The sequence below is a fragment of the Penicillium angulare genome (genome assembly GCF_028827245.1).
Source record: "Penicillium angulare strain IBT 27051 chromosome Unknown utg000008l_segment0_segment0, whole genome shotgun sequence".
Lineage (NCBI taxonomy): Eukaryota > Fungi > Ascomycota > Eurotiomycetes > Eurotiales > Aspergillaceae > Penicillium > Penicillium angulare.
Genome location: NW_026623167.1, coordinates 1,391,157 through 1,413,951, shown reverse-complemented (window position 1 = coordinate 1,413,951; position 22,795 = coordinate 1,391,157). Strand labels below are relative to the sequence as shown.

The 22,795-nt window shown below is 45.3% G+C and overlaps 9 protein-coding genes across 9 annotated transcripts; 5 read left to right on the top strand and 4 right to left on the bottom strand.

Annotated features, from left to right (window-relative positions):
- Positions 1-289: 289 nt before the first annotated feature.
- N7478_011252 (transcription factor domain-containing protein) lies at positions 290-1,189 on the bottom strand (the record flags this gene model as incomplete). The annotated part of the gene is made up of 2 exons (XM_056927466.1): positions 290-754; positions 1,058-1,189. 2 exons carry the CDS (start codon positions 1,187-1,189, stop codon positions 290-292), a joined length of 597 nt encoding a protein of 198 aa, XP_056774514.1.
- Positions 1,190-1,663: 474 nt separating this feature from the next.
- On the bottom strand, positions 1,664-2,455 carry N7478_011251 (uncharacterized protein; the record flags this gene model as incomplete). The annotated part of the gene is made up of 1 exon (XM_056927465.1): positions 1,664-2,455. The coding sequence occupies one exon, from the start codon at positions 2,453-2,455 to the stop codon at positions 1,664-1,666; it is 792 nt and encodes a 263-aa protein (XP_056774513.1).
- Positions 2,456-5,377: 2,922 nt separating this feature from the next.
- N7478_011250 (3'-5' exonuclease) lies at positions 5,378-6,109 on the bottom strand (the record flags this gene model as incomplete). The annotated part of the gene is made up of 1 exon (XM_056927464.1): positions 5,378-6,109. The coding sequence occupies one exon, from the start codon at positions 6,107-6,109 to the stop codon at positions 5,378-5,380; it is 732 nt and encodes a 243-aa protein (XP_056774512.1).
- A 1,190-nt stretch (positions 6,110-7,299) lies between these two features.
- N7478_011249 (uncharacterized protein) lies at positions 7,300-9,275 on the top strand (the record flags this gene model as incomplete). The annotated part of the gene is made up of 2 exons (XM_056927463.1): positions 7,300-7,309; positions 7,429-9,275. 2 exons carry the CDS (start codon positions 7,300-7,302, stop codon positions 9,273-9,275), a joined length of 1,857 nt encoding a protein of 618 aa, XP_056774511.1.
- Positions 9,276-10,793: 1,518 nt separating this feature from the next.
- N7478_011248 (tannase and feruloyl esterase) lies at positions 10,794-11,078 on the top strand (the record flags this gene model as incomplete). Its single annotated transcript, XM_056927462.1, has 1 exon — positions 10,794-11,078. The coding sequence occupies one exon, from the start codon at positions 10,794-10,796 to the stop codon at positions 11,076-11,078; it is 285 nt and encodes a 94-aa protein (XP_056774510.1).
- A 13-nt stretch (positions 11,079-11,091) lies between these two features.
- N7478_011247 (tannase and feruloyl esterase) lies at positions 11,092-12,643 on the top strand (the record flags this gene model as incomplete). Its single annotated transcript, XM_056927461.1, has 5 exons — positions 11,092-11,109; positions 11,166-11,204; positions 11,282-11,708; positions 11,886-12,255; positions 12,322-12,643. The coding sequence occupies 5 exons, from the start codon at positions 11,092-11,094 to the stop codon at positions 12,641-12,643; spliced, it is 1,176 nt and encodes a 391-aa protein (XP_056774509.1).
- Positions 12,644-13,262: 619 nt separating this feature from the next.
- On the bottom strand, positions 13,263-17,342 carry N7478_011246 (CHAT domain-containing tetratricopeptide repeat protein; the record flags this gene model as incomplete). The annotated part of the gene is made up of 1 exon (XM_056927460.1): positions 13,263-17,342. One exon carries the CDS (start codon positions 17,340-17,342, stop codon positions 13,263-13,265), a length of 4,080 nt encoding a protein of 1,359 aa, XP_056774508.1.
- An 885-nt stretch (positions 17,343-18,227) lies between these two features.
- Positions 18,228-19,067, top strand: N7478_011245 (uncharacterized protein; the record flags this gene model as incomplete). The annotated part of the gene is made up of 1 exon (XM_056927459.1): positions 18,228-19,067. One exon carries the CDS (start codon positions 18,228-18,230, stop codon positions 19,065-19,067), a length of 840 nt encoding a protein of 279 aa, XP_056774507.1.
- Positions 19,068-19,642: 575 nt separating this feature from the next.
- N7478_011244 (Monooxygenase) lies at positions 19,643-21,664 on the top strand (the record flags this gene model as incomplete). The annotated part of the gene is made up of 5 exons (XM_056927458.1): positions 19,643-19,713; positions 19,763-19,843; positions 19,901-20,373; positions 20,422-20,890; positions 21,061-21,664. 5 exons carry the CDS (start codon positions 19,643-19,645, stop codon positions 21,662-21,664), a joined length of 1,698 nt encoding a protein of 565 aa, XP_056774506.1.
- Positions 21,665-22,795: the final 1,131 nt, after the last annotated feature.

Below are 22,795 nucleotides of genomic sequence, written 5' to 3'. Positions count from 1 at the left end.
GTTGTATGTTTTTTATTTTTGTTTCGCTTTCCTTTTATTTAAGGGATCCTATCCTACTCGTGAGGAGGGCGTCTATTAAGCGCCAATAGCCGCATCTCGCTCGCATTATAGACCACACCGTATATGCTCTTGGAATGGAAACTATTATTCACTACAATAGCTGAAAATAACTTAACATATTAGGAAATTAATTTTCATGCATCAAATTGGACACTCAATGGAATTGAAAAGAATCAGTCGATTGCTGACATGAAGCCTAAGTCTGATAAAATTGACTAGTTTGATATGATCATGCTGTTGAATACTTGGAGCGGAATATGGTTTGTAGGTAGCCCACAAGCCAAGCAGTTCTCAATTGCATGCCATCATCTACAAACTTCAGCATTTCAACGCTCTTTTGCATCCAAACCGACACCTCCTCGTAGGTAGCACTGTCTTCTGAACTATCCTGCAATACCACATCCATGGAATTAAAAATCCCATGCGCGCAGGTCCAGGTCATCGGAAACACGGAACGAGGCACACACGCTAATGACGCTTTTACAGGTGAGTTAGAGATCTGGTATAGACCGCAAGCAGCACGAAGAATCTGCCTCCCGACTGAACTCTCTTGTAAAGAATCGAGGGGTGGATCTTGATGATCAGCAGTCAATTTTGCAAGAAGCAAAGTCTCGCCCTGTTGCAGCTCGCCATAATAGCGTAATGAGCTGTTTGTTTGATTTTGCTCTTCCTCTGGATAGATCGGCGAGGCAGTCTAGAAGTGTATTCCAGTCCACAAACCATTGTTGAATGTCTTGCGCACATGTATTTATCCACTCAAAGTCAGTGTAAATGGAACTGTTGGAAACAGTAAGTTGGCGATTACCCGCTATTCCTCGATAAAGACGATTCTGAATCTGCACCAAAGAATATAACATGATGTGACCTCATTTTTCACGCCGAAAGAGGAGTCTTCCAACGAAACTGGTTCTGGTCTGTCAGGTAGTTGGTGTGGCCTTTCAAAAGATACGGAGATTTGTGTTCCCAGTGTAAAAAGGGTTTGGTACAGAAAGCTCACATTGGCGAAATTTGCTTTACCAGATCCATGAACCTCAATCACATCTAAGCCCATTCGCGTCGCATGACCCAAGAGTCTCCAGATATTCGTAACATTCGGACACAGCAAAACATAAATGCACAACAGAAGCATTATTTGCAATGAATTAACTTTTGGCCGCGCAAAAAAAATCTGGATTTAGCCCATTGGAGATCGCCTGGCGGAAATAAGCTTCTGCAATCACCTGCATGCGCCGATCTTGTGGCTCATCAAAATCAAGGCGATCGAAATCATTAAGCTGAGATGTAATCCAGCCAGCTCATTGTCACATGTTTCCATGTCTGAATCATAAGCAGAATTGATAGTTGATTGTATCAGATCTGGCCCCAGGATTGGATATATCAGTTCAACGGATTTATAATAATACCAAACCAAACCTTGAGCCTCTGCCCGAAGCATCATCACGCTCTGACTAGGTAGAGGTGATCTGGATAAACTCTGAAGATAAGGGGATTCAGGATGTGAGGATGTTCCAGGAGGCTCGTTTGGTAATATATGCAAAGCATTGTGCCGGCTTGCCAACCGAGAGTAGATGCTTGTGATGCCGAGGAAAATCGCATCAATAGATTAAGCAGAGGTGTAAGGCGAAGGACATAAGACTTTTGAAGACAGGTCACGATGACCAAAGTTGGTCACAGTTGCCACGGAGTCTACAATCCCGAGTGATGCTGACTCGGCAATTGAATTAGACCCACATGAGAGACGTGATATGTGATCGGTTTTCAGACCTAGTGATATTTGCTTCTTCAAAATATGGATTTCTCTAGTCACGGTGTCAGCTACGATGAATGGATTCAAAATAGGCGTACTAGGTTCGTACTTTCTGGCGATATCCTTCCCTATAACGTAATCCCAGTAGTAACGATCATGACCAGACCTGAGACAACGATGACAAGCAGGTAGATTAACATCGCGTTTTATCCTGTTGCTTTTACAACGAGAGCAGACAGGAAGTTTGGTCATTGCCTTTCCCAGCTTTGATTCGTCAATGGGCGTATCCACGGGATTTCTGCTTTCGGGGCTATTGATGCCTGGACTGAGACCAGATAGGGAGATACGAGTCGTCATTTGCTGGCCGTTGATGATTATATTCTGGGGAATATCGGTAATGATCGTGGTAGAATTGTTGAAAAGTTGAAGGAATCCCGTGGCTTGATCCAGCGAGAGGCCATCTAAATCAAAACCTGGAACCTGGATTTCAGGCAACTGTTGTCTGACTCCAGTGGAGAAGTATTCTTGCGCATACAGGGAGTCTGCGTTCTCCCTAAATACCAAATCATTTAACTGTCTGGCCTCTATTCTTGACTCGGGATCTGGAGGGTTATCCTCTACCAAAAAGCTCCAAGTGCTCATTCGCATTTGATCAAATAATAAGCCACAATGACACGCTGATAGCCATTGCTTTTCTATAAAAATCTGAACGGTCTTAGGAATCAATTTTGCAAGAACCAGGAATTATTGACTTACAAAAATGCTAGACACTCTTTGAACAGTCTCAAAGATCCGGGACCTTGAATAGTGCGTCGAGATCAAGTCGCGATAATGCCAAATACCATAAAGTAACAAGTTACCCGCTTCATATGAATGGTGTGCTGCGTGCCATGGATAGTTCACATCCTCCGACTCGCAAATACTCCAATACAAATTCACAATTTGAACGGCCGCTAAAAAGTATTCCAATACCTGGCTTTCATTTTGATTTGCATTTCGAATACATGGCATGTTGAGTAGCAATGTTGAATGGAGTTCAATGAACTTGCACCATTTTGGAGTCGCAGAGCATGCTTGGGCTGTGGAGATCCTGTTTTCCATATCGATGCACCAATCCTCGTAACCTAATCGAGAATCGGAGATTGGACGCCTTCCAATATTTACAGAGCATATTTCAGACTGTATCTTGAGGAATTGGAATCGATCCGTGAATCTTATATGTGGCATCTGATTCAAACTTGTATCCGACTCAAATTCATATTCTTTCTCGAAAATAATCGGGCTATTTTGAGACGGGAAAGGCAAATTAATTTGGTCTTCTGCCACAGCAAATGGTTGATGAGGGTAGAGGTCTCATTGTTGAAGGTGGTAGAAAGGTCCAGACACGAGAAAGCATCGCGGCGCAAAGTTCGGCAACCGCAACCAGCTTACGATAATCTTTGCTTTTGCAAGAAAGAGTAGTGATTGCGAGACGCATATAAACCATGAACCCTTCCTCGTTTATCAAGACGAGATCCCGTCACAAGACATTTTGAAGCGTTCAAACATGTCGCCGATCTCATGCCCGGAGGAAATTGGGTACTGGGGCAGTATTCTGTCAAGATACAAATTTATCAATTTTTCGACAACCTCTCCGGGTAGTTGGGTAGATTATCCACCATCATGGGAACAAGGAATGTTAAAGCCGCGTCTATTCTGAAACGCAAGTGGAAAAAGAAGCTCTGCATCCATGAAGAAAGATGCGTAGTATAGTAAAGGGTACTGCGTCTCCATATTGACGGAAGCCACGGGGGCGCTTCCTTTGGTTGTAGACGACGCTAAGTTGTCAAGATCGACAACTGAATCTCTCTCAAATGCCGTTTCTATATTAGGTACTATTTCCGTTGCCGTTGTTTGAGTTGATCCCCGTAGCTCTGGCCTTGCAAGGTAGAGCTGATCGTTGTATTTGACTCATTTTGCTCGCGAGATCGATCTATTCGCGACACCAGTTGTTCTAGGTAAGGAAACAGACTAAACAGAGTAAGATTCAGCCGGGTGGGAATATATAGACCAAAAGACAGGGACTTGTAACCCACCTTCGCGGTAGCTCGGAATCAGACCCCCGATCAAGCCCCATACATCTAGCATTCGCTGCGGCTGGAAAATTCTCCCAAGCGTACGGCAAGACTAAATTCTTTTTATTCATCCTCTTTATTTCCAATATTAATACGATAAGGATCGCTGAGTCTACTATATTCGTATTATATCGGTTACGAAAGACACATTGACATTAGTCAATTGTTTAGACTACTGATCCTCGGAGTGTGACCGGCATATTCTCTACAGTAACATTATAGCTTTCAAAATCAGGCTTGGGGTCAAGTCCATCACCAGATATATTCAGTTATAGGTATTCCTCATCCTATTACCAGCACATACGACCACAGGGTGTGGAGAACAGGGCTTCCCGTCCGCTCAGCCGTACTTAAGCCACACGCCGGTCAGTTAGTAGTATGGTGGGTGACCACATGCGAATCCTGACTGTTGTATGTTTTTATGTTTTTGTTTTTGTTTTATCTAGTTGATATGGAAAATGTATTGTATTTTATATTTCAGTTTTATTTTTCAGTCCATTCGGGTGGATGGACTCAATGTCCTAAATGCCCCCATTTTGCGCCTGAATACTTTTGTTTTGTGAGTGGAGTCATATCTGAATCCATAGGTATATGGTGACAAGAAGTCTGTGAATACCATACTATCACTTGCCCAAGTGAGGCCTGGGCGGCTATTTGGGATAAATCGAGTCGGATTTCAAACAAAGAAATTGTTATTGGTAAAAGATGGTTATCGGGTTTCTGATTCAATATTTGAATTTCATTGGGTGTTTCTTTTGCATTTGTAACATACCGTGATTGGGGTGAACAAAGTTCCAGTTAGCGCCAGGAAATCAGCTTTTAGTAGCACCTGTAGCTCTAGTATGGAACCAATGGATTGTGTACTCTGGTAATTAGTATGCCTAACCGCCCAAGGCCTCGGGGCGCGTCCCGAGACATGGTAAATTTATATAAAAAAGACGAAGAATGCACGTGCGATGTTGTAATCAGCAGAGGACAAGGATCTTGTAAGTAGTCATCATTTGTGACGAGGACTGCAAGTTGTTTCAACTCTTAAGTGCACAATTGACACACATATTCGAGCACTTAAGTACTCCAAGTGTTTACAAGGTTATGTTCGAATTGGCAGGTATTCGTAAAATGGAATTTCAAAACTACGTATCGTTGCATAGAACATACGAACGGCCAATGAAGAGAAAGCTCGCGCAAGAAAAAATAATTTGCAATCATATGTCACCATGGAAGCTTTTCCGAATGCACTTTACAGGTTTCTTTTTCTTTTTTTCACAAAGGTTTCATGGATATCGCATAAATTAGAAAGGTACATGAGCTAACTATGAAGTCCAGCAATGAGTCCGAGATACAAGAACAAACATCTTCAGTGAGATCAATCAAAACGAAAAGTCGAAAGCTACTCAGTAACTAGCGCATGATAGTTCAGGGATCTGGATGTGAACAGGCCAGGTATTATCCTAAATCAATCGGACCAAGGATCCCAACCCTCCGGCCATCCGAGTTCCTCCGCAAGATCGGATAATCGAAAATCATCATAGTATTCGTAATATGCAGTGTCATGTTCTTGAACTCGACTAGACTGAGAGACAGGCAAATCTCCCTTGGAGCTGCCTTTGCGATGACTTTGCGGCTTCTTTTTGAGCTTAGATTCTTTCTCTCGGCGTCGAGCCTTTTCTGCCCACAATTTCAGTCCCTCTGGGTTTCTGCTACACCAGATGGCTATTTCCCGTGCTGCATATGCGTCTTCTAGAGCGCTATGACCAATATTGCTGTTCTGTATCTCCAAGCTTAAAAAGTCCTTCGCAAGGCTCTTCAGGCTCCACATACGGGGTAACGGCTTGGTAGGGATAATGGAAGGGAACACGGCCTCGGCAGTCAGAATGGCGGTGTCAACAATATTCGCATGGCAGATGCCTAGAACTTCGAGGTCAAATTTGAGAGACTGGCCTACTAGTATAGTAGAGTCGTCCATAAGCTCCCATAATTTATCGCGCGCCTCTAGCCAACCACTAAATACTGCTCCAGATAATATTGCACTGTTCATGGTATCTTTTGTTATACCACTGAATTCCGACCTCCAGTCAACTACCTCTTCCGAAGGAACGACATAGCGACTTATAAGTATTTTGCCTGTCAAAAGATCAACAACGCTAAGAAACGCAAGTACTTGGCGCTTCTTTCTCACTCCGACCATCTCGCAGTCAATAGCGATAGCCTGACAAAAACCCCCTCTTTGTCGATCTGCATGAGAGGTTTTCCGAAATTCATGGACTGGAATGCAACCTTTGAGAGAACGCTGGTTATTTCTTGTGTTTCCAGGTTCCAGTATGTATTTTTCGGTCCGAAGACGGTTCCATGAATGACGCTTTGAATGCAAATATTCTAATATGCGACACTGCTCTAAGGGATCTATAATGGTCGGGAAATTTAAAACGCCAATATTCACTCTTGGCAGAGCTTCTGTGACATTGAATGTAAGTCTAGGATGGGACAGTGATTAGAATTTTGGGTCAAGTACCTTGGACGGGACTCTCTTCGAAATCCGTCGGCGGCACATGAGGCAAGAAGCTGGATGAACAATGATCATCGGAAATTTTCATTTCATGTTCTGAAAGTTTCGCCGCCACCTCGGAAGAATGTGCATGGATATCTCTTGAGAACGAAGCTGGTGGTGATAATTTTTGAGTCATCTTCGGGATACTTGTTGAAGCACATCTAGACTGTTGATAATGCTGTATAACCCCAAGCTCATCTTTGAAGACCCTCTGACATATGGGGCAATTCAAAGAGTGGGATTTCTTTACAAAGTGATCTTTGACGTCAATCACACTCCTAAAGTTCTTTCTCTTGCATCCAGGACAGGAAAAGCGAGCCGAAGTTGCCATATTCAGAACGGAAAACTGTATCGAAATCCAAGCTTCATCTTGCATTGAGACAAAAGGCTCTGGTTGAAAGACAAAGATGGGACCCGCCGCCCTTCTTATGTTTCTGCCCAATACTTTCACTGGTGCCCAATGTATACGCGCGAACTTCCTCGTGCGTTACGTCGTAGGGGCTACGGGTAGGTACAGGGATTCGGAAAGCCACATAAGTGTGATAAGCCACTTTCATAGAGACTTTCAGTCTGACCAACCGTGAGACAAAAAGGGTAGTATTCGAAAATTAGATCACTGTTATCATGAGCGATGTCGACGATTGGAGATAACCCTGCTACTCGTAGCAATCGCGACTCATTCACAATTTTCAGTTCAAAAGTTGTCTTGGCGCCGAGGCGGGACCCCTTTAACCTTGTTTGCTCAAGATTGCAAATGTTTACAGACATTAATGCCGATTTGGAGCCTTGGAAATGATGAATCGCCTTCCGAACGAAATTTTACAGCAAATATGCCTCAACGTATGTCACTAATTGGCGTTCAGGGATCATGCTAATCCATGTTATTTCCCATGCTGATCAGGATTAGCTCGAGGGACCTGCATACTGTCCACCCAAAGATCTGTCCTCTTTTAGCCAAGTCAACCATATCTGCAATCAGGTGGCAATCCCTATCCTTTATCGAAATCTTATCCTTAAATTCAGGGACATCCAGACCCTGGAGGCTGCATTATCACAGGTGAAAGAAGCTCCCCGGGGAAGCTATTTCAAGAAATATGCCAGGAAGCTATCCGTTGTGTGCATGGACTTACCAGAAGACTGTGGAACCGAGCAAGTCCAAGGATGGGAGTCGGAGCCATGGGCGATTAGAAAAGCAACCGAGCACAAGCCGGCGACGCGAAAAGGCTTTTTGGAGCATTATATGACCTCTTGCTTCTCGCCAAGTGGCGGAGTCATATTTTCGAATGTTCCGAGTCGCAGGGCCCTTCGCAAAACCCGAAACTGGGCACCGGTTGTGTCACTCATCGCTAACTTAGACCGCCTTGAACAATTCAACTTTGTCGCGTGCAGCGACTTCACTACCAGCCTGATGCAAGCCTTTTCACGCCATCACCCTTATTGCGAGATCAATATCCTCAACAGACAAGAAGTTGGATACAACCTACCAAATCCAGAAGTCTGGAACAAGGTTATGGGGGGCTGTGAGTTCGATATGGATACCCTCCAGCTGCCGGGCCTTCACACACTGGTCATGTCTCTTCCTCGAGATTCCAAGCGACCGAAGGGATATCAGGAGCTTAGCGAGGTCTTTCCTTTCTTATTCACTAGCCCGGGGTTGAAGCACCTTTGTTTTGAGAGCAATCAGAATTTAAATACATCCAGCCTCGAAATGATGCGAGCGACATGGCAAAGCTTGCTTGATACAAATTATCCTAAGCCAATAACCCAGCTGGAATCCCTCTCAGTCGACACCAACGGAATTCAAGGAGGTTTTCTTCACGAATTAGCCGCCGCCGGAAATCTTTCTCAACTTCGCACATTGGATATTGGTTGGATTATCGATCCAGCAAGTCTAGCCAGAACTGCTGGGCTATTTCCAAATCTTGAGAGACTATTCATTGATCTTATCCACCGGAATCCGCCCGTTGTTATCAAGACTGACATTGAAGAATCAATTGCTGGGATACTGGCCGTCCGCCCTTTGAGATATCTTTACATTAGGGGCCTCCGTAGTGTCGAAAGCTTGGAAAGGATCATTCAACACCATGGTCCGTCATTGAAGGGACTAGCACTAGTGCCGGCCGCCGGCAAGCTCCACGAGTACCCGAGGCTTGATTCTTCCGAGCTCCATGAAATGGCGATTCGTTGCCCGAACTTGGAAGAATTGCGTTTTCAGGTCCCAAGGTCTGGAGGTAATCAAGCAGAGTGCGAGATGTACAAAGCTTTTGGCAATTTCCGCAATCTCCAAAGAATATTTCTGGATCTAGACTTTGATGCTCGGCCAAAGATACCACCAATGGGCAGTCATGTAACAAAAGATCTCGACGTCCTCCGACAAACGTTCATAAATGCGGCCATGGATGAAAACTTGGCTCTCCAGATTTGGAACATGATCAAAATTAGGAATTCCAGTTTGAAAGACCTACGCCTTCTCCCATTCGGAAACCAACGTTTTGCTCCCGATGAGCGTTATTTGCTCTTCTGTTGTGCACGATCATATTTACTCACGCATTATAACCTTGAGAAACCTGGATTTCCGGCCATAGAACAAATTGGGAAAAGGGCATGGGAGGTAAAACGAGCGAGAAATGAGACCATTGTGGCTGATGTCATCCGTGATGGAGAGCTCTTTCTCTCCGATGGAGTTACATCTGTTCTTCACGAGATTTGGCCCAGGGTGCACAAACAGAGTGACTGGTGGACCTGTTGGACTAGCTTACCTTTGCAACCAGACAGCGAAATCATTGATGAATGTATCGAAGCATGAGCAGTCATTCCTAGAGAATCACATAAAATTCCAATTACCTGATATCGGAGACTTAAAGATTCAAATGTTGGGTTCCCGCGACAGCATAGATTTCCTACCTTGTGAGGCCTATAACATACGCATGGAAGTTTGTACGGACGATATTTTTCGCCTTAGTCCAGTCAAGTCTCCTGGGGGCTTTGAGCAATTCTACATTATGCTGCACACCTGAAGTGCTGACGTGGCCTGGTCTCCCCAGGAAATTGCCCAAGCGGCATGATTGCTGCCTCGTCATAATCGCCGATAGTGAATAGTGAAGAATGCAGAAGACACTTGGAAATCAAGCAGCTGACCCTTGCGTCATCCATCCAAAAGCCTGGAATGCTCAATTCAGCCTGAGATCGACCGTGAAATTGCCCTGATGTTTACCCATTATGTCTTTACATCTCACACAATATACGTGAAAACTTTTTGACTTTTTCAGCGGCATCTCCGTTGAATGCCGAGCACCTTTTTTTTCCAAATTCCAAACTTGACTTCAATCTTCAGACTCGGGAACGCTTCGGGCTGCAGGGCCGAGCCTAAAGTAGATTAGTCTCCGCAAAGTCAGTCCCCACAAGGATCGCAGGGATCGACAATCCAGGCACTGTAGAGTTTTGTACTCTGTATGGGGTATCGATATGATCTTCTTCGGCAAATGTATTGGAAAGAAATTAAATCCAATGTTTGACATGCTGGAGAACGCCATCCTGCTTTTCGCGAAACTTTATGAAGCTCTACTACTTGTTGTGAGCAAACACATAGTATCCGTCTTTGCTATGAACATGGGTGCATTCAAGTTTGAGCCGGTCATCAAGATTTGCACCCTGATACTTTATTTCAAGAACCGAAATGACTTCGGATGTGGGACTTAAAAGTATACAGCTCTAGCCACTGACGTAGGTGCCAATCCTTTCGCTTGACACTTACGCTGAAGCTATAGTGGAAAGCGCACACCCCCGCAAGAGCGGGCGATCAATACCGTAAATATCCTCAATGCCGCATTATATGACTGCGCAGTAGATCAAATTATGGGCCTAGTCAAGAGAATAACTCTGATAAAACGTCCAGATAAGAATATTTTGGGTATCAGGTGGAAACTGCTACGCGTTCACGGTTGAATTGCCCTTTCGTGCAGTCCCTGCCGGTCAATTAATATGCACCACACTCGACAGCAGGAACACTAATTCAAGCTTGAAACTTTCGTGGAAATTTTAAGCGTTCCTGAAGATCCTTTCTTCATACGATTGAATGCATGGACACTTACACAATATCCCGTTGTCGTGTCAGTCTAGATGCTGCTTAATTGAGATTCATCATGACGCGTCCGTTTGAATGGAAGCTTGACCGGTCCAAGCGTTATAGGATCCAAAAGTTTAAATGCTGCCATGGTTAGTTAAATACCTAATCACCAGACCTTGGAAGTGTACATTTCGAAATCCGTGCTTGAGAGCTTCTCGCCTTCCAAATTTACTTTCTCCTCTACCTGGAAGCTTTACCATGTGGTTCCAGACAGTTGCCACTCTGGCGGCCTTTGTGGGCTTTACGACTGCTGCTTCAGTAAACGCAAACCAGGCTAGATGCAAGGCCTCCAATTTTCAAAGATATATTGATGCCAATGGAACGCAAGCCAGGGTACAGTGGACGACCTATATCCGTCAGAATGGCTCTTTCAATCCGATGAATTATACTTCCGTCTCTGAGTACCCCACCAATCTCCCTGAATCATGCGGTGCGCAGATCAATGTGAAGTCGGAGAGAACTCAAGCTACCTTGTTGGCTTGATTATGCCATTCGAATGGAATGGCAGGCTGCTGTATGCTCTCATCTCTTTTGAACTTTGCGCATGGCGATAATAACCGTTTTCAACAGAACAACTGCCGCTGGGGAGGCATCAATTGGGTTGACATGGTAAGAATTTCTCTGGGGTGAAATGCGACCTACCTCAAAGATCATGGCATTGAACTGTTTTCTCATACTGTCTACAGGGTACCGGGACCCATTATGGATTTGCAACCCTATCAAGCAACCTGGGTCATGTTGGGGTTGATACGGCCGGCACATGGGCAATTGGCAGACCTCAGGCCGTCATTGATTGGGGCTACCGGGCATGGCACGGTGTCACAGTACTGGGAAAGCTCTTTATCAAAGAGTGGTATGGCTCAGCTGCTGAGTATAGCTACTTCTACGGATGTTCAACTGGTGGAAGACAGAGTATGAAGAACATGCAAGGCTATCCTGACGACTATGATGGTATCCTGGCAAGTGCTCCTGCATGGTGGACTACCCACCAACAGCTGTACAACCTTAAGCAGACTACCTACCAGGCCCCTGCCAACTCATTTCACACGATTCCAGAGAGGATGTTTGATATTTTGGCGACAGAGGTTCTGAGACAATGTGACCCGCAAGACGGTCTCGTGGATACCATTATCTCCAACCCCCAGGGATGCAACTTTAACTTAACACATTGATGTGCAACTCTATCAGCGCTGCGGATGAGTGCTTGACGGCTGCACAGCTCAACACACTTTACAAGATCTATAATGATTGGGTCGGCGTAACCAGACTTATGTCTATGGTCACATGTAGCTCGGAAGGGAAGTGAGGCTGCATGGCTACTTGGAAACATCGGCTTAGGTGAGGATAGTACCATTGACCAGCAGCTGTGGTATCCGCGTGATCTTATGGGTCTTGGTGACAGCTTCAATTGGGAAGACCTTGACTTCAGCACCATGGAGCTCGCTGATAAACTGAATCCCGGAAACGCCACTGCCGACAAATACGATATTAGTGCTTCCCAAAAACGGGGTGGCAAGTTTCTTCACTACCATGGGCTGTCGGATGCATACGTCTCCCCGGACGCTAGTATCTATTACTATGATCAGGCCTCCAGAGCTTTGGAGCCTCAGGGTATTGAGATGGATGATTTTTACAGAATGTTCCTCATTCCCGGCATGGAGTAAGTTCTCACTTACAAATATCAAGTTTCACTTCATTCTAATCATCTTTCACTCTTCCAAAACAGGCACTGTATCTCTACTCCTGACAACACGAATGCTCCTTGGTACATCGCTGGTGCCAACCAAGCGGCCACTATCAATACTGGAACCTACAGTGTACCAGGATATAGAGACGCTAAGCACGATATAATCATAGCCATGATGTCTTGGGTTGAGAATGGAACCGCACCTGACAGCATCATCGTTGTAACCAAGTGGAAGAACGATACTACCGCAACTGATGTGCTTCGTCAGCGTCCGATCTGCCACTACCCATACCAGGCAAAGTATCATGGGAAGGGCGACCCGGATGAGGCGAGCAACTGGTCCTGCAAGTTGCTATACTAGTAGTATTGCATGTCTCTTATGGTTGCTAGCATCCACATAAGAGGATTAGATGATAGTCTGGGTGAAATTTGCTACTTGATAGAGCCCGTCGACCCATAGTTTGAGTATGACGTCGCTAGAGATTAACGTCTATGTCGTTAACATGTACATAGATGCATATTCTTTTGGGGTTGTATTCCATGATGGTGGAAGGATGTGGCAGCAGCAGACGAAGTGATATTTCGAACTTGAAGGGTGGCTTAGCTCGTTATAAGATGGCTCAAGGTGGTAAGCAGAATTGTTTGTCGCTGGCATTTGGAGAACCACAAGCCACTTTGTTCTGTTCTTTTTTGTTTCTTTTCCTTTTTCACAAGATCTAGAATAATTTCTAGTAAAGCGGCTGTTGGATACAATGGCTAATACTACAAGGCTTTGGCTCACGCAGAAGTCAACCACGGTTAGCCCATCTATCCACTCCACTACCCGCGCTCAAACTATAAAACTAAATCTGATCAACACATTGATGCAAAAGAGAAAAATAATATGTAGTTGGTCGATGAACCGTATACAGCTAAGTAGCGTCACTAATAACGAAGAAAGCATTGGTTCTACCAACCCTCAAGTCAGAAGCTACACATTCCTATGCGCCAAAATGAACATACGATGCCCAGTGAAGTGGTCGCCTACAATACTCCCTGCTGCTTGAAATCTTCAAAACGGCCTTATGAAGAGCCAGTGCAATCGATCGATCTTCAGACTCCAAAGAATCACCCTGGCAAAGCTCAGAATAGAACGAGCTAGCAACTTCCACGCAAACATTGTCATCCACAGGCCAAAGACATCCAATAACATGTCTAAATCCAGCGACTTGAAAACCGCTCACGACATGCAGCATCTCATCATCGAGCTTCTTGACCCGGCTCTCTGCGGTCGAACACGCGGATAGAAAAGCCATTCCGCCCAAGGTGCTATCACTATTGCAAAGACTACGCACACTGAGAATATCTTGAGTTGGGTTGCTCGAGTCTCCGCTCTGAAGGAGAAGGCCACTTTGAAAGGGGTCTGTTACATTCGAGACTCCGTGGCAGGCAAAATGAGCAATCTTGCATTGGAACATGTGATCTAACACAGTTGCCGCGTTTGGTTTGTGAAGAGCTTCGCAGTTCATTGAAGATCCTAGAATCTGTGAGACAGTAGATGACTCGATCTCTGCCTTTGGAAGTTCAAATGCACCTGGAGTCTCGGGCATTGAAACAACAAGTGCCTTGATGGGTTTCTTTTGAGCTGAGGTGACAGCGGCAGAACGCTCTCTCGAGTGTTTCAACGCCTTGATCGATGATGCGTAAGAGGATAGTACCCGAGACCACGCATTCTCTGTTGATCCTGGAGAAGCATCTCCGGCAGCATGGAATGGGAAAGAACTTGCAAGGCCAGAGCCAATCCACCAGACTCTTGGAAGTTTCTCGGGATCTTGTTGGACTGGATAGGCCAGATGATCAGCAATTGGTTTCACGCAGCTGCGCCATAGCCAGATAAGAAATTGACGATAAGCTTTGTTCATCTTCCCTCGATCTCGCGATGAAGATGTTGTCAAGTTCAGCTCAATCCACCGTTGTGTTTGAACTGAATCAGCCGCTGGAAGCGAAATCGACGAGATTTCTGTTGAGCGAATTGAAATTGCATGGCTCCCAATATTCGTTATGTTAACTATGATTATGGTGCCATTTTCCCTTGCCACATTAATCATCTGCTCCTCGGTGAGTCCTTTCTGGAAAGAACTAAGCCCAGGAAGCTCGCGTATTTCCGTAATGCATTGCTCCAGCTGTTCAATTGTATTTTGACGTGCTTGAGTTGTGAGTTGCTCTGGGCCTTTCAATGATTTGCTCTCTGAAAGCCTAGCGAGCTCGACACGAAGATTCTCATATTGCGCGCATAGTTCAGGACTCGCGGATTTGAGCTCAGATGTATCACTTCGATCATCTAGGAGAAGGCTTATAATTATAGTCCTTCCTTGTTCCAAGAGAGCAAGAGCTTCTGCGTGCGAGTTTTCGGTTTTAAATGCGAGGGAGCATGCCTTGGTAGCCAATCCTGAAAACAGACCAACAATGTATTGCCGGTCTTGGAAACTCAAAAATCGATTATGTACATGAGGTAACAACGCGATTGCTTGCGCAGACACCATGTAAGCCACTTGAAGCTGATTCAAGTCATCACCAAGAAGATTTAAAAGTGAGACTGCAGCTTTTATTCTCACCAAAGGTGAGGCATTCACACAGTTCCATCCTCGATAAAACAAGTCAAATGCTTCTGTCTTCCGGGTAGGATATAGGGAAAGCCCCTTTCCCGTATAAATCAGACATTCCGCCATTGATGGGTGGTCTTGGGGCGTAATTTCAATAGCTTTGAAACTGAATTGAAGGGCTTCTTCTATATCGTTCTGCTGCCGAGTTTGTCTATACCGACTTTGAAGCCTATGGCCCAGGTTTATCAAATAAGCACCAAGATCTAAATGATCATTTGGTGTGAGCTCAACGGCTCGGCGGCTTGATATTATGGCATCTTCTAAGTACTTCATCTCGTGAGATTGCTTGAATTGATCATGCAGCTTGTTAGACAAGTTGGCAAGCCACTTTGGTAGGTCAGGATGATTTTCTGGGGTCAAACCAATTGCTCGGCGAATCAAAGATACAGCTTCTTCCAAGTCTTCAAATTGCTTGGTTCTTCCGTATCGATATTGCAGCAAGTTGGCGAGGTCATTTTGGAAGGTAATGAAGTAGTAATAAGTCTGGGGTGTCTTATCAATACCCTGACGCACAGTGCGGATTGCCTCTTCCAATATATCTAGTCTTCCACTCCTGGCGTACTGTTGTTCTAATTTGATCGCAAGATTCACAAACCATTGTCCAATATCAAAATGGTCTGAAGGTGTGAGATCGATTGCCTGACGGCACAGTGTGACTGATTCTTCGAGGTCTTCCATATTTCCAATTCGCTCATATCTGCACTGTAGATGGCTTGCCAGCCCACCAAGCCATGTCGGAAGCCCTGGGTGGCCATCTTTTGATAGAATAATTGCGTTTCGTGATGTCTGAATTGCTTCTTCAAGATCTTCTCTGGTGCCGAATCTTTCGTATCTAGCTCGGAGCATAACTGAAAGATTGTTCAGCCACCCAGCTAACTCACTTTTGTCCTCAGAAGACACCTCAATGGCCTGATGTAGCATTTTAATTGCTTCGTTGAGATCCTCGGTCTTTCCGGTAATTTCGAATCGCACTGTAAGTGCACTTCCCAGTGCATCAAAAGCCCCTGCACGATCTTCGTTATCATGTGAGTTGCTATCAAGGGCTTGTCGAGATATATTGATCGCGTCGTCTAGACTCGCAGTGAGCTGTGTGCACTCATAATGAGCAAGTTTGTTGTTTGCTAGATTTCTCAACCACGTCGATATATCAGGGGAGTCGCTGGGTGCTTGCTTGACTGCTTCAGAGGAAGCTTGAATTGCCTCTTCAAGATCTTGGATGTGCCCAAACCTATCATGACGAGCTTTCAAGATGGCACTAAGACCATTTAGCCATATAGACAGTTCATTTGGATCTTGATCAGGGATTTCAATGGCCTTTCTCAGTATACTAAGACCTTCGTTTATATCGTCTATATTTTCTGATTGATTGAACCGATCAGACAGCGCATTAGCCAGGGTGTTCAGGCTTCTTGCTTGGTACACAGAACTCTTTGGGGAAGTTTGAACAGCCTCCCGAGACCATTTTATGGCATTTTCCAAGCTTTTCATGTCTTGAGTGCGCTTGAAATGGTCTCGAAGATAAATCGCCTGGTCGTTAAGCAGCAAATACAGTCTTTCCTCGGTAGCTGGAGCACGCTGTATAATACGATCGTTTGCCTGAATGATTTCCTCTAGATCATTCACTGCTCTCGATTCTGAATATCGATGCCCAAGGAGTCTTGCAAGCTGAGAAAGTCGACCCAAAGTCTCAAGTTGTTGATCTTGGCAGGCTTTTTGAAATATTCGATCAAAAGTTTCATCTATTTCGATGTTGAAGACCTCCTTGCTCATTCTCATGTACCCCTCAGGATTCATTTCGTCCTCTGATAGTTCTTCTATTGAGAGACGGGAGCTAAAGATGGCTTCATCTAGAATCTTCAAGCTCTTTGATCCTTCATATGATTCCTCCAATGCTAATGCTAAGCGAGCAGAAAGATCCGGAAGAAATTGATTCTTTTCAGACCTAGTCTTGACGGCATTTTGAACGATATCAAAAACTTCTTGTAGATCCTCATGTCGGTTCAACGAGGCATAGCGATGCAGTAGCCTCTCTCCTAGACTGTTGCCGTATATTACAGACTTGGGCGGATCTTCGGTAGCAAGCTGGAATGCTTTTCGGGTTGCGTCAATGGCATCATCGAGCCTCTCGTTGTCATTTGAGTTTTCGTATTGAAGCCATAGTCCATCTGAAAGACGGCCTGAATGCTCAGCCAGTTCGTCGCTATTCTCGGACAGGATGCTAATCGTGCATCGGCTCGTTTGAATCGCTTCCTCGAGGTCTGCAATCTTTTCGGTGACTGTGTAGCGTTCCATGAGATACATCGCGAGGTCGCCAAGACAGGCAGCGCGATCAGGATCATTCTCATCCATCTCTGCAAGCGCTGTTTGGCACATCTCGATACCTTCGTCATAGTCGTCAGGCTCATTAGGATCCTCCATATTAGCTCTCTGTGTTCAGTAGGTCAGCGCTTTGTCTGCGCAGTAGATCGTGGTCTCGATTCGATGTGGTTGGGATATATTTCCCATCGCTGGGGACCTTTATTTTGAGATAAGAGGTACGCCGGGTCTTCAGTGTCTCGCTTACAGGCTGCCATGAATAATTGCACCAATGAATGACGGTCACTAAGCGCTGGAATCAGCAGCTATTCGCTGCTTGGAAGATGACATATATTTGGCATCTACTCCGCAGGGGAGATTATGATGCAGTGCGGCCCAATTGTGCGGGGCTGAGCCTCATCTGAGTACTGTGGGTCATAGGGGCCACTAGTCATTTTGCTTTGATGTCTAGTTTCCAGTCACCTCATCCCAAAACTCAGGCACCAAGGCAAAATTGACATATGGCCTCTATAACCATAGGTACATGAAGTACTTTTGCGCATTGGGCTCTCTCAAACTAGTTCGCATGGCTAGTCTGCCTCAGGCTTCTTCTCCTCTATCGTTCACCTACTCTTTTCATGTCAATTGAAATCAAATCCAGAATCGAATAGACATAAATTCTCCGCTTTGTGCAACACAAAGCAAAACACATGATACTCTTCACTCCTGGAACTTCTTGCCTATCCTTCAAGCTCGCTGTTCCTAGTTTCATATTGCGGAGGAACTACTAGCAGCTTTTAGCCCACAGAAATCCGCCTTGCGCAATCTGCAACCATCCAGGCAACAGGTGTGATATTCACGCTATAAATTGCATGTTTGCTCTCTGGCCTTTACTTTTTGTCACAATTCGCCCTTCGTGACCCGTCACTTGCGGTACAAACAGTCCTGTAACATCACCATACAATCTCCATTATATTGCTATTAGTCGAGAGTCGAGCTTTGGGCAAAATGCGAGAAAATGTTTTTCTCCCTCGGTTTCTCCCGCTGCCTTCAATCAAGTTAGGGAGATTGCTATGCAGCGTGGATGATCCTCAGCAAGATTACGTCGACGCAACCCCGCCTCCCGATTCTTCTATCATAGAGAGACTCGAAACGCACTATGCGGGCACCGAAAGTCTTGCGAAAAGCCGCGATTTCACCTCAGACTTGACCTCTTTTCTTTCAACGTCGATCTCACGGCGGACCGAAACCTCCGTCCACATTACAGCCAAAGAGGCCAGGACATACTATCTTGACAACAATAGCCAGTGGTTTCGTGGCATTGTTCAGGAGAAAGAAGTTCGCAAATGGATTGAGCGTGTTGTTGACGAGGGCGAGACTATCTACTTGGTTGTTGGATACCATACAGTCCTAAATGCTCATGTTGTGGAGACTTCAAAAGAGAGCAACAGTCTTGGTGGAAATCTGACATTTCCTGTTTCCGCTGCCTTAGCCGCTACTGGTGTGGTTATACCGCTGGGGAATCTGATTGATCCCAGTATTGGTAGCTCTCATGAACGATCAAAAGATCACAGAAGGCAATCCATAATTCAAGGCGAGCAGATTGTTGCAGTTCAGTATCGAAGAATCAAATTTAAGTTTTTGTCTAGCAAGAGCATTGACAAAGCAACTCTAGAAAAGGGAACGAGGTGGGAAAGATACGATCGTCCCCGATACCTCCAGGATGATGGAGATGATGTTGTCGAGGTGGAATTGGAGGATGATCTGGATCTTGAAGGAGACTGGATGAGCGAGGCCATCGGCGAGGATGAAGTACTATTCTCAACGAACCTTGCCTTGGATGCATGATATTATTGATTCTCATGCGGATTTATCAGTCGATAAATTATTGGAACATGTTTGTATCATATTTCTGCTCACCCAATTTTCCAATTCATTGTGGACTTTACCCTACTTTTTCAAAAATTTGGCCCAGTTAGAGATAGTAAGCTCAAGAAGTGAACGGCTTATACCTCGTCCGTGGGGTGTCCGATGACCATCCACTTAGACATATTGCGTGTCTCCTGCACCCTCGTTCCGTCTCTTTTTTGGAGGGGAAATTAATAAATAAATATTAATAAAAAAACAAGCAAATTAGCCGAAGAATACCCCTGCCGAGATGATACCTAATGTGGCAGTTGATTCGGGAAGCTAGAGGAATGACGAGGCGCAATTGTGGAGCGCACGGTCGCAAAAATACTGTCTTGAGAGAAGGAATACATTATGAGAAGATAAGATAAGAGTCGGGGTAAATAATGAATCGGAAATAATTCATTAATGAACCCAAGATCACGGAAATGGGACAGTGGCGCCCCGACCGAGCTTGACCAAGCTTTCAAAGTGGGGGGGGGCTGGGAAAACTACGCAATCCTTGCACTCATTCAATGACCCTCATTCTTCATACAACACCAGCAACAGCCCAAATGACAATAAAAGTAGCAATTATTGGCGCAGGGTATATGACCAGTCCCTTCTTCGATTCTCCAGACGCTAATCTATCGCAGCCCCGGTGGCCTGGTGACCCTCAAGACCTTACTGGAAGCATCCACGCCCGAGCAGCAGATCGAGGCGTACCTATTCGAAGCGTATGTTTTCAAGACTTGGCCCCAGTGCTCCCTTCAATATTAACGTATATTCCACAGTGAGTCTGATGTCGGCGGCACATTCAACTACCGCTCTTACCAGAACGCCGAATTGGTAAGCAGTAAGCAATTGACCACATTCTCGGATCATCGCTTGCCGCTTGAAACTCCCGATCATGTGTCATTGCCCGAATATGTCGACTATCTCCGGTCTTATGTTGAGCGGTTCAATCTGGGACCATATATCAAGTTCAACTGTCCCGTCGTTCGCGTGTCTCCGCTCGATGATGGTTCCAGCTGGGCTCATCGAGTGAGCTATGTGGACCGGAATGGTGGAGATGAAGCCAAGGAGAGTCTTTTTGACTGTTCGCACATTGCTGTCTGTACTGGACTTCATGTTGAGCCAAATGTTCCTGATATTTCAGGTATTGAGAATATTCAGGGTGACGTATTCCACTCATCGCTTTACAAGGGCCGCGATCAAGTAGCTGGCAAGAAAGTCCTTATCTTGGGTTGCGGTGAAACAGCGATGGGTAAGTTGATCCAAGTGATTTAGAAAATACAAATCTAACACATTGAAGATATTGCCTATGAATCCATCAAAGCCGACGCCCAGTCAGTCACCATGTGTTTTCGCACCGGCTTTCTCTCCTTCCCCAAACAACTCAGCCGATTCCAAGTATTCGGCAAGACCTTCAGTGGTGGTCTTCCAATTGATGGTCTTATCACCAATCTGTTCGAAACTGCATATGTTCATCGGGCAGTGGCTAGCAGCAGATTGCGCTGGTGCATTTCGGACTTTGTGATTAAGCGAGTTCTCTGGTTTCTGACTGGCACCCAGGCCGGTATGAACCAGCATGTCGGTGCTCTTCCTAAGGAGCGACTAGGAAGGGCATTTGTCTTTCTTAACAAGAGCAACAAAGCGATGCCTTATCTCAATCGCCCCTACAAGACATATAATCCGTTTTTAGCCTTGATCGGTAACCGCTACATTGATCCTCCTGAGGATGCTACATCTGATCGAGTCGTCGACACTTGCACCTGGCCGAGGTATGTTGATGATATGGGACAAGTTCATTTCCAGCCAAATCACGATCGAAAAGATTGGCAGCGAATGAAAAATAGAAATATCCAGCCAAATTGCGTGGTTTATTGCTCTGGGTATGTTTCTTATAATTTGTTACGTGACCTGCCAATCCTAAGCTAACGTTATGTCCCAGATACAAACAAACTTTCCCGTACCTTGACTCGTCATATCCGACAGCATCAGACGCTGAAATCCGAAACATTATCAACCCAACAAATCCAGACATCGCATTCATCGGCTTCGTACGTCCTGGAGTTGGCGCAATCCCACCCATAGCGGAACAACAAGCCATGTGGTGGACATCACTCATAACAGGTCGCATGCAGATGCCCAAGGATCCTCCTCACTATCACCTCCTTGCAGCGAAGGGATCTCGAATTCAATACGGCGTGGACCACAGCGCGTACATGAGTACTTTGGCTAAAGATTTCGGTGGTGCTCCAGGACTCCTTGAGCTGTATCGTCGCCATGGGTTGCAAATTCTGCTAATATACTGCTTTGGCGCATCATTTGTTACATTTTACAGGTTGATGGGACCATTTGAGTCACCCATTGCGCCTGAGATTGCTCGGACGGAATTGGCCGAGACCATCCTCCGACGGGGCTATATCGGAAATCTCTTCTTTGGGGTTATACCGATGCTCTTTTATGGTGTCATTAATACTGTGGCTTTGTTACTTGACTTTGTCGGGTTGCTTCCTCGTGAGGCAAATATCGAGTGTGGTGAATCCTCCTAACGGATTCAGTCGAATGAGGTCCATTCCACTTTATTTTCTTGGGTCGGGTTAAAACACTATTCCTTGTACGGGAGGCTTGGAGATATAAAACAAACTAGAACAACCATTCAACTTACTGTCTAGAACCTTGGGAAAAACATTTCGAATTTCCCTTCACAGCCTTTATTTTGCGTTACTTAAGCTACTGTCCCTGTACCTGTGCCCACGTCTAAGATACTTGAATTTGCTGTTTGAACCGGGATAGATGGATGAACATCGTATCCAAAGAGCTGCACATTCACATCTGACCATTTACAGTCAGCCGCTACCATTTTGTTGGCGAGGCGTGCCTTGTTCTGTTGGATCGTCTTCGGATACTTTCAAAAGCTAAATGATCCCAAAGCTTAAGATATTTCTCTCGGAATATCTGCAGGACTCGGATTATCTGTCACCGATGACGCCCACTTACTTGAGCGATATGTCATATGATACAACTGCCCATTTATGGCCCTTAAACTTGGCTGTCCGTCTTGGCTGTCACCCAAAGCCGCCGAAGTAGCACGAACCAAGAAAGGATACGCCCCATTTCCAAGGCTCACTATGAGCCAATGATAGTGCACCAAACCTCCAGTTTCCAACCCCCGCACTTGCCATATGTGGAGAACTCCGGCGACACTTTCCTTTAATTCCAATATGTTCCCTCCATCGTAGAAGAATTCCTAGATCTCTACTAGTATTCTTCCCCAGTTTCTTTTATATATAGCGTTATGCGGCGAAATAAGGTAGTCCCCTGGTACGTGACCCATATTTGATCAATTATAAACCAATCACTGACTCGGAAATGGCAATAGCCAGGAATGCCGCAGTAAGTGCCATCGATAACGAACCCGACGGTAGAAACTAACGGATCATTTCGTCTCAGGTCGACATGTAAAGTGTGAGTTTATGCAAGGTACTTTTGAAAGCCGAATACTGACGATCGGCTAGGTGATGGGCAGAAGCCAAAATGCCATCGTTGCGAGCGCACAGATTCTTCCTGTATCTGGCAAGCCGCTCCGTCCGGCTTTCGCCACGGGTCCAGTGCAAGTGCTCAGTATGATTTTGCAGATGATCAGCCTTGGTTGCCGATCGGAATAGGTCCGTACAAGATCC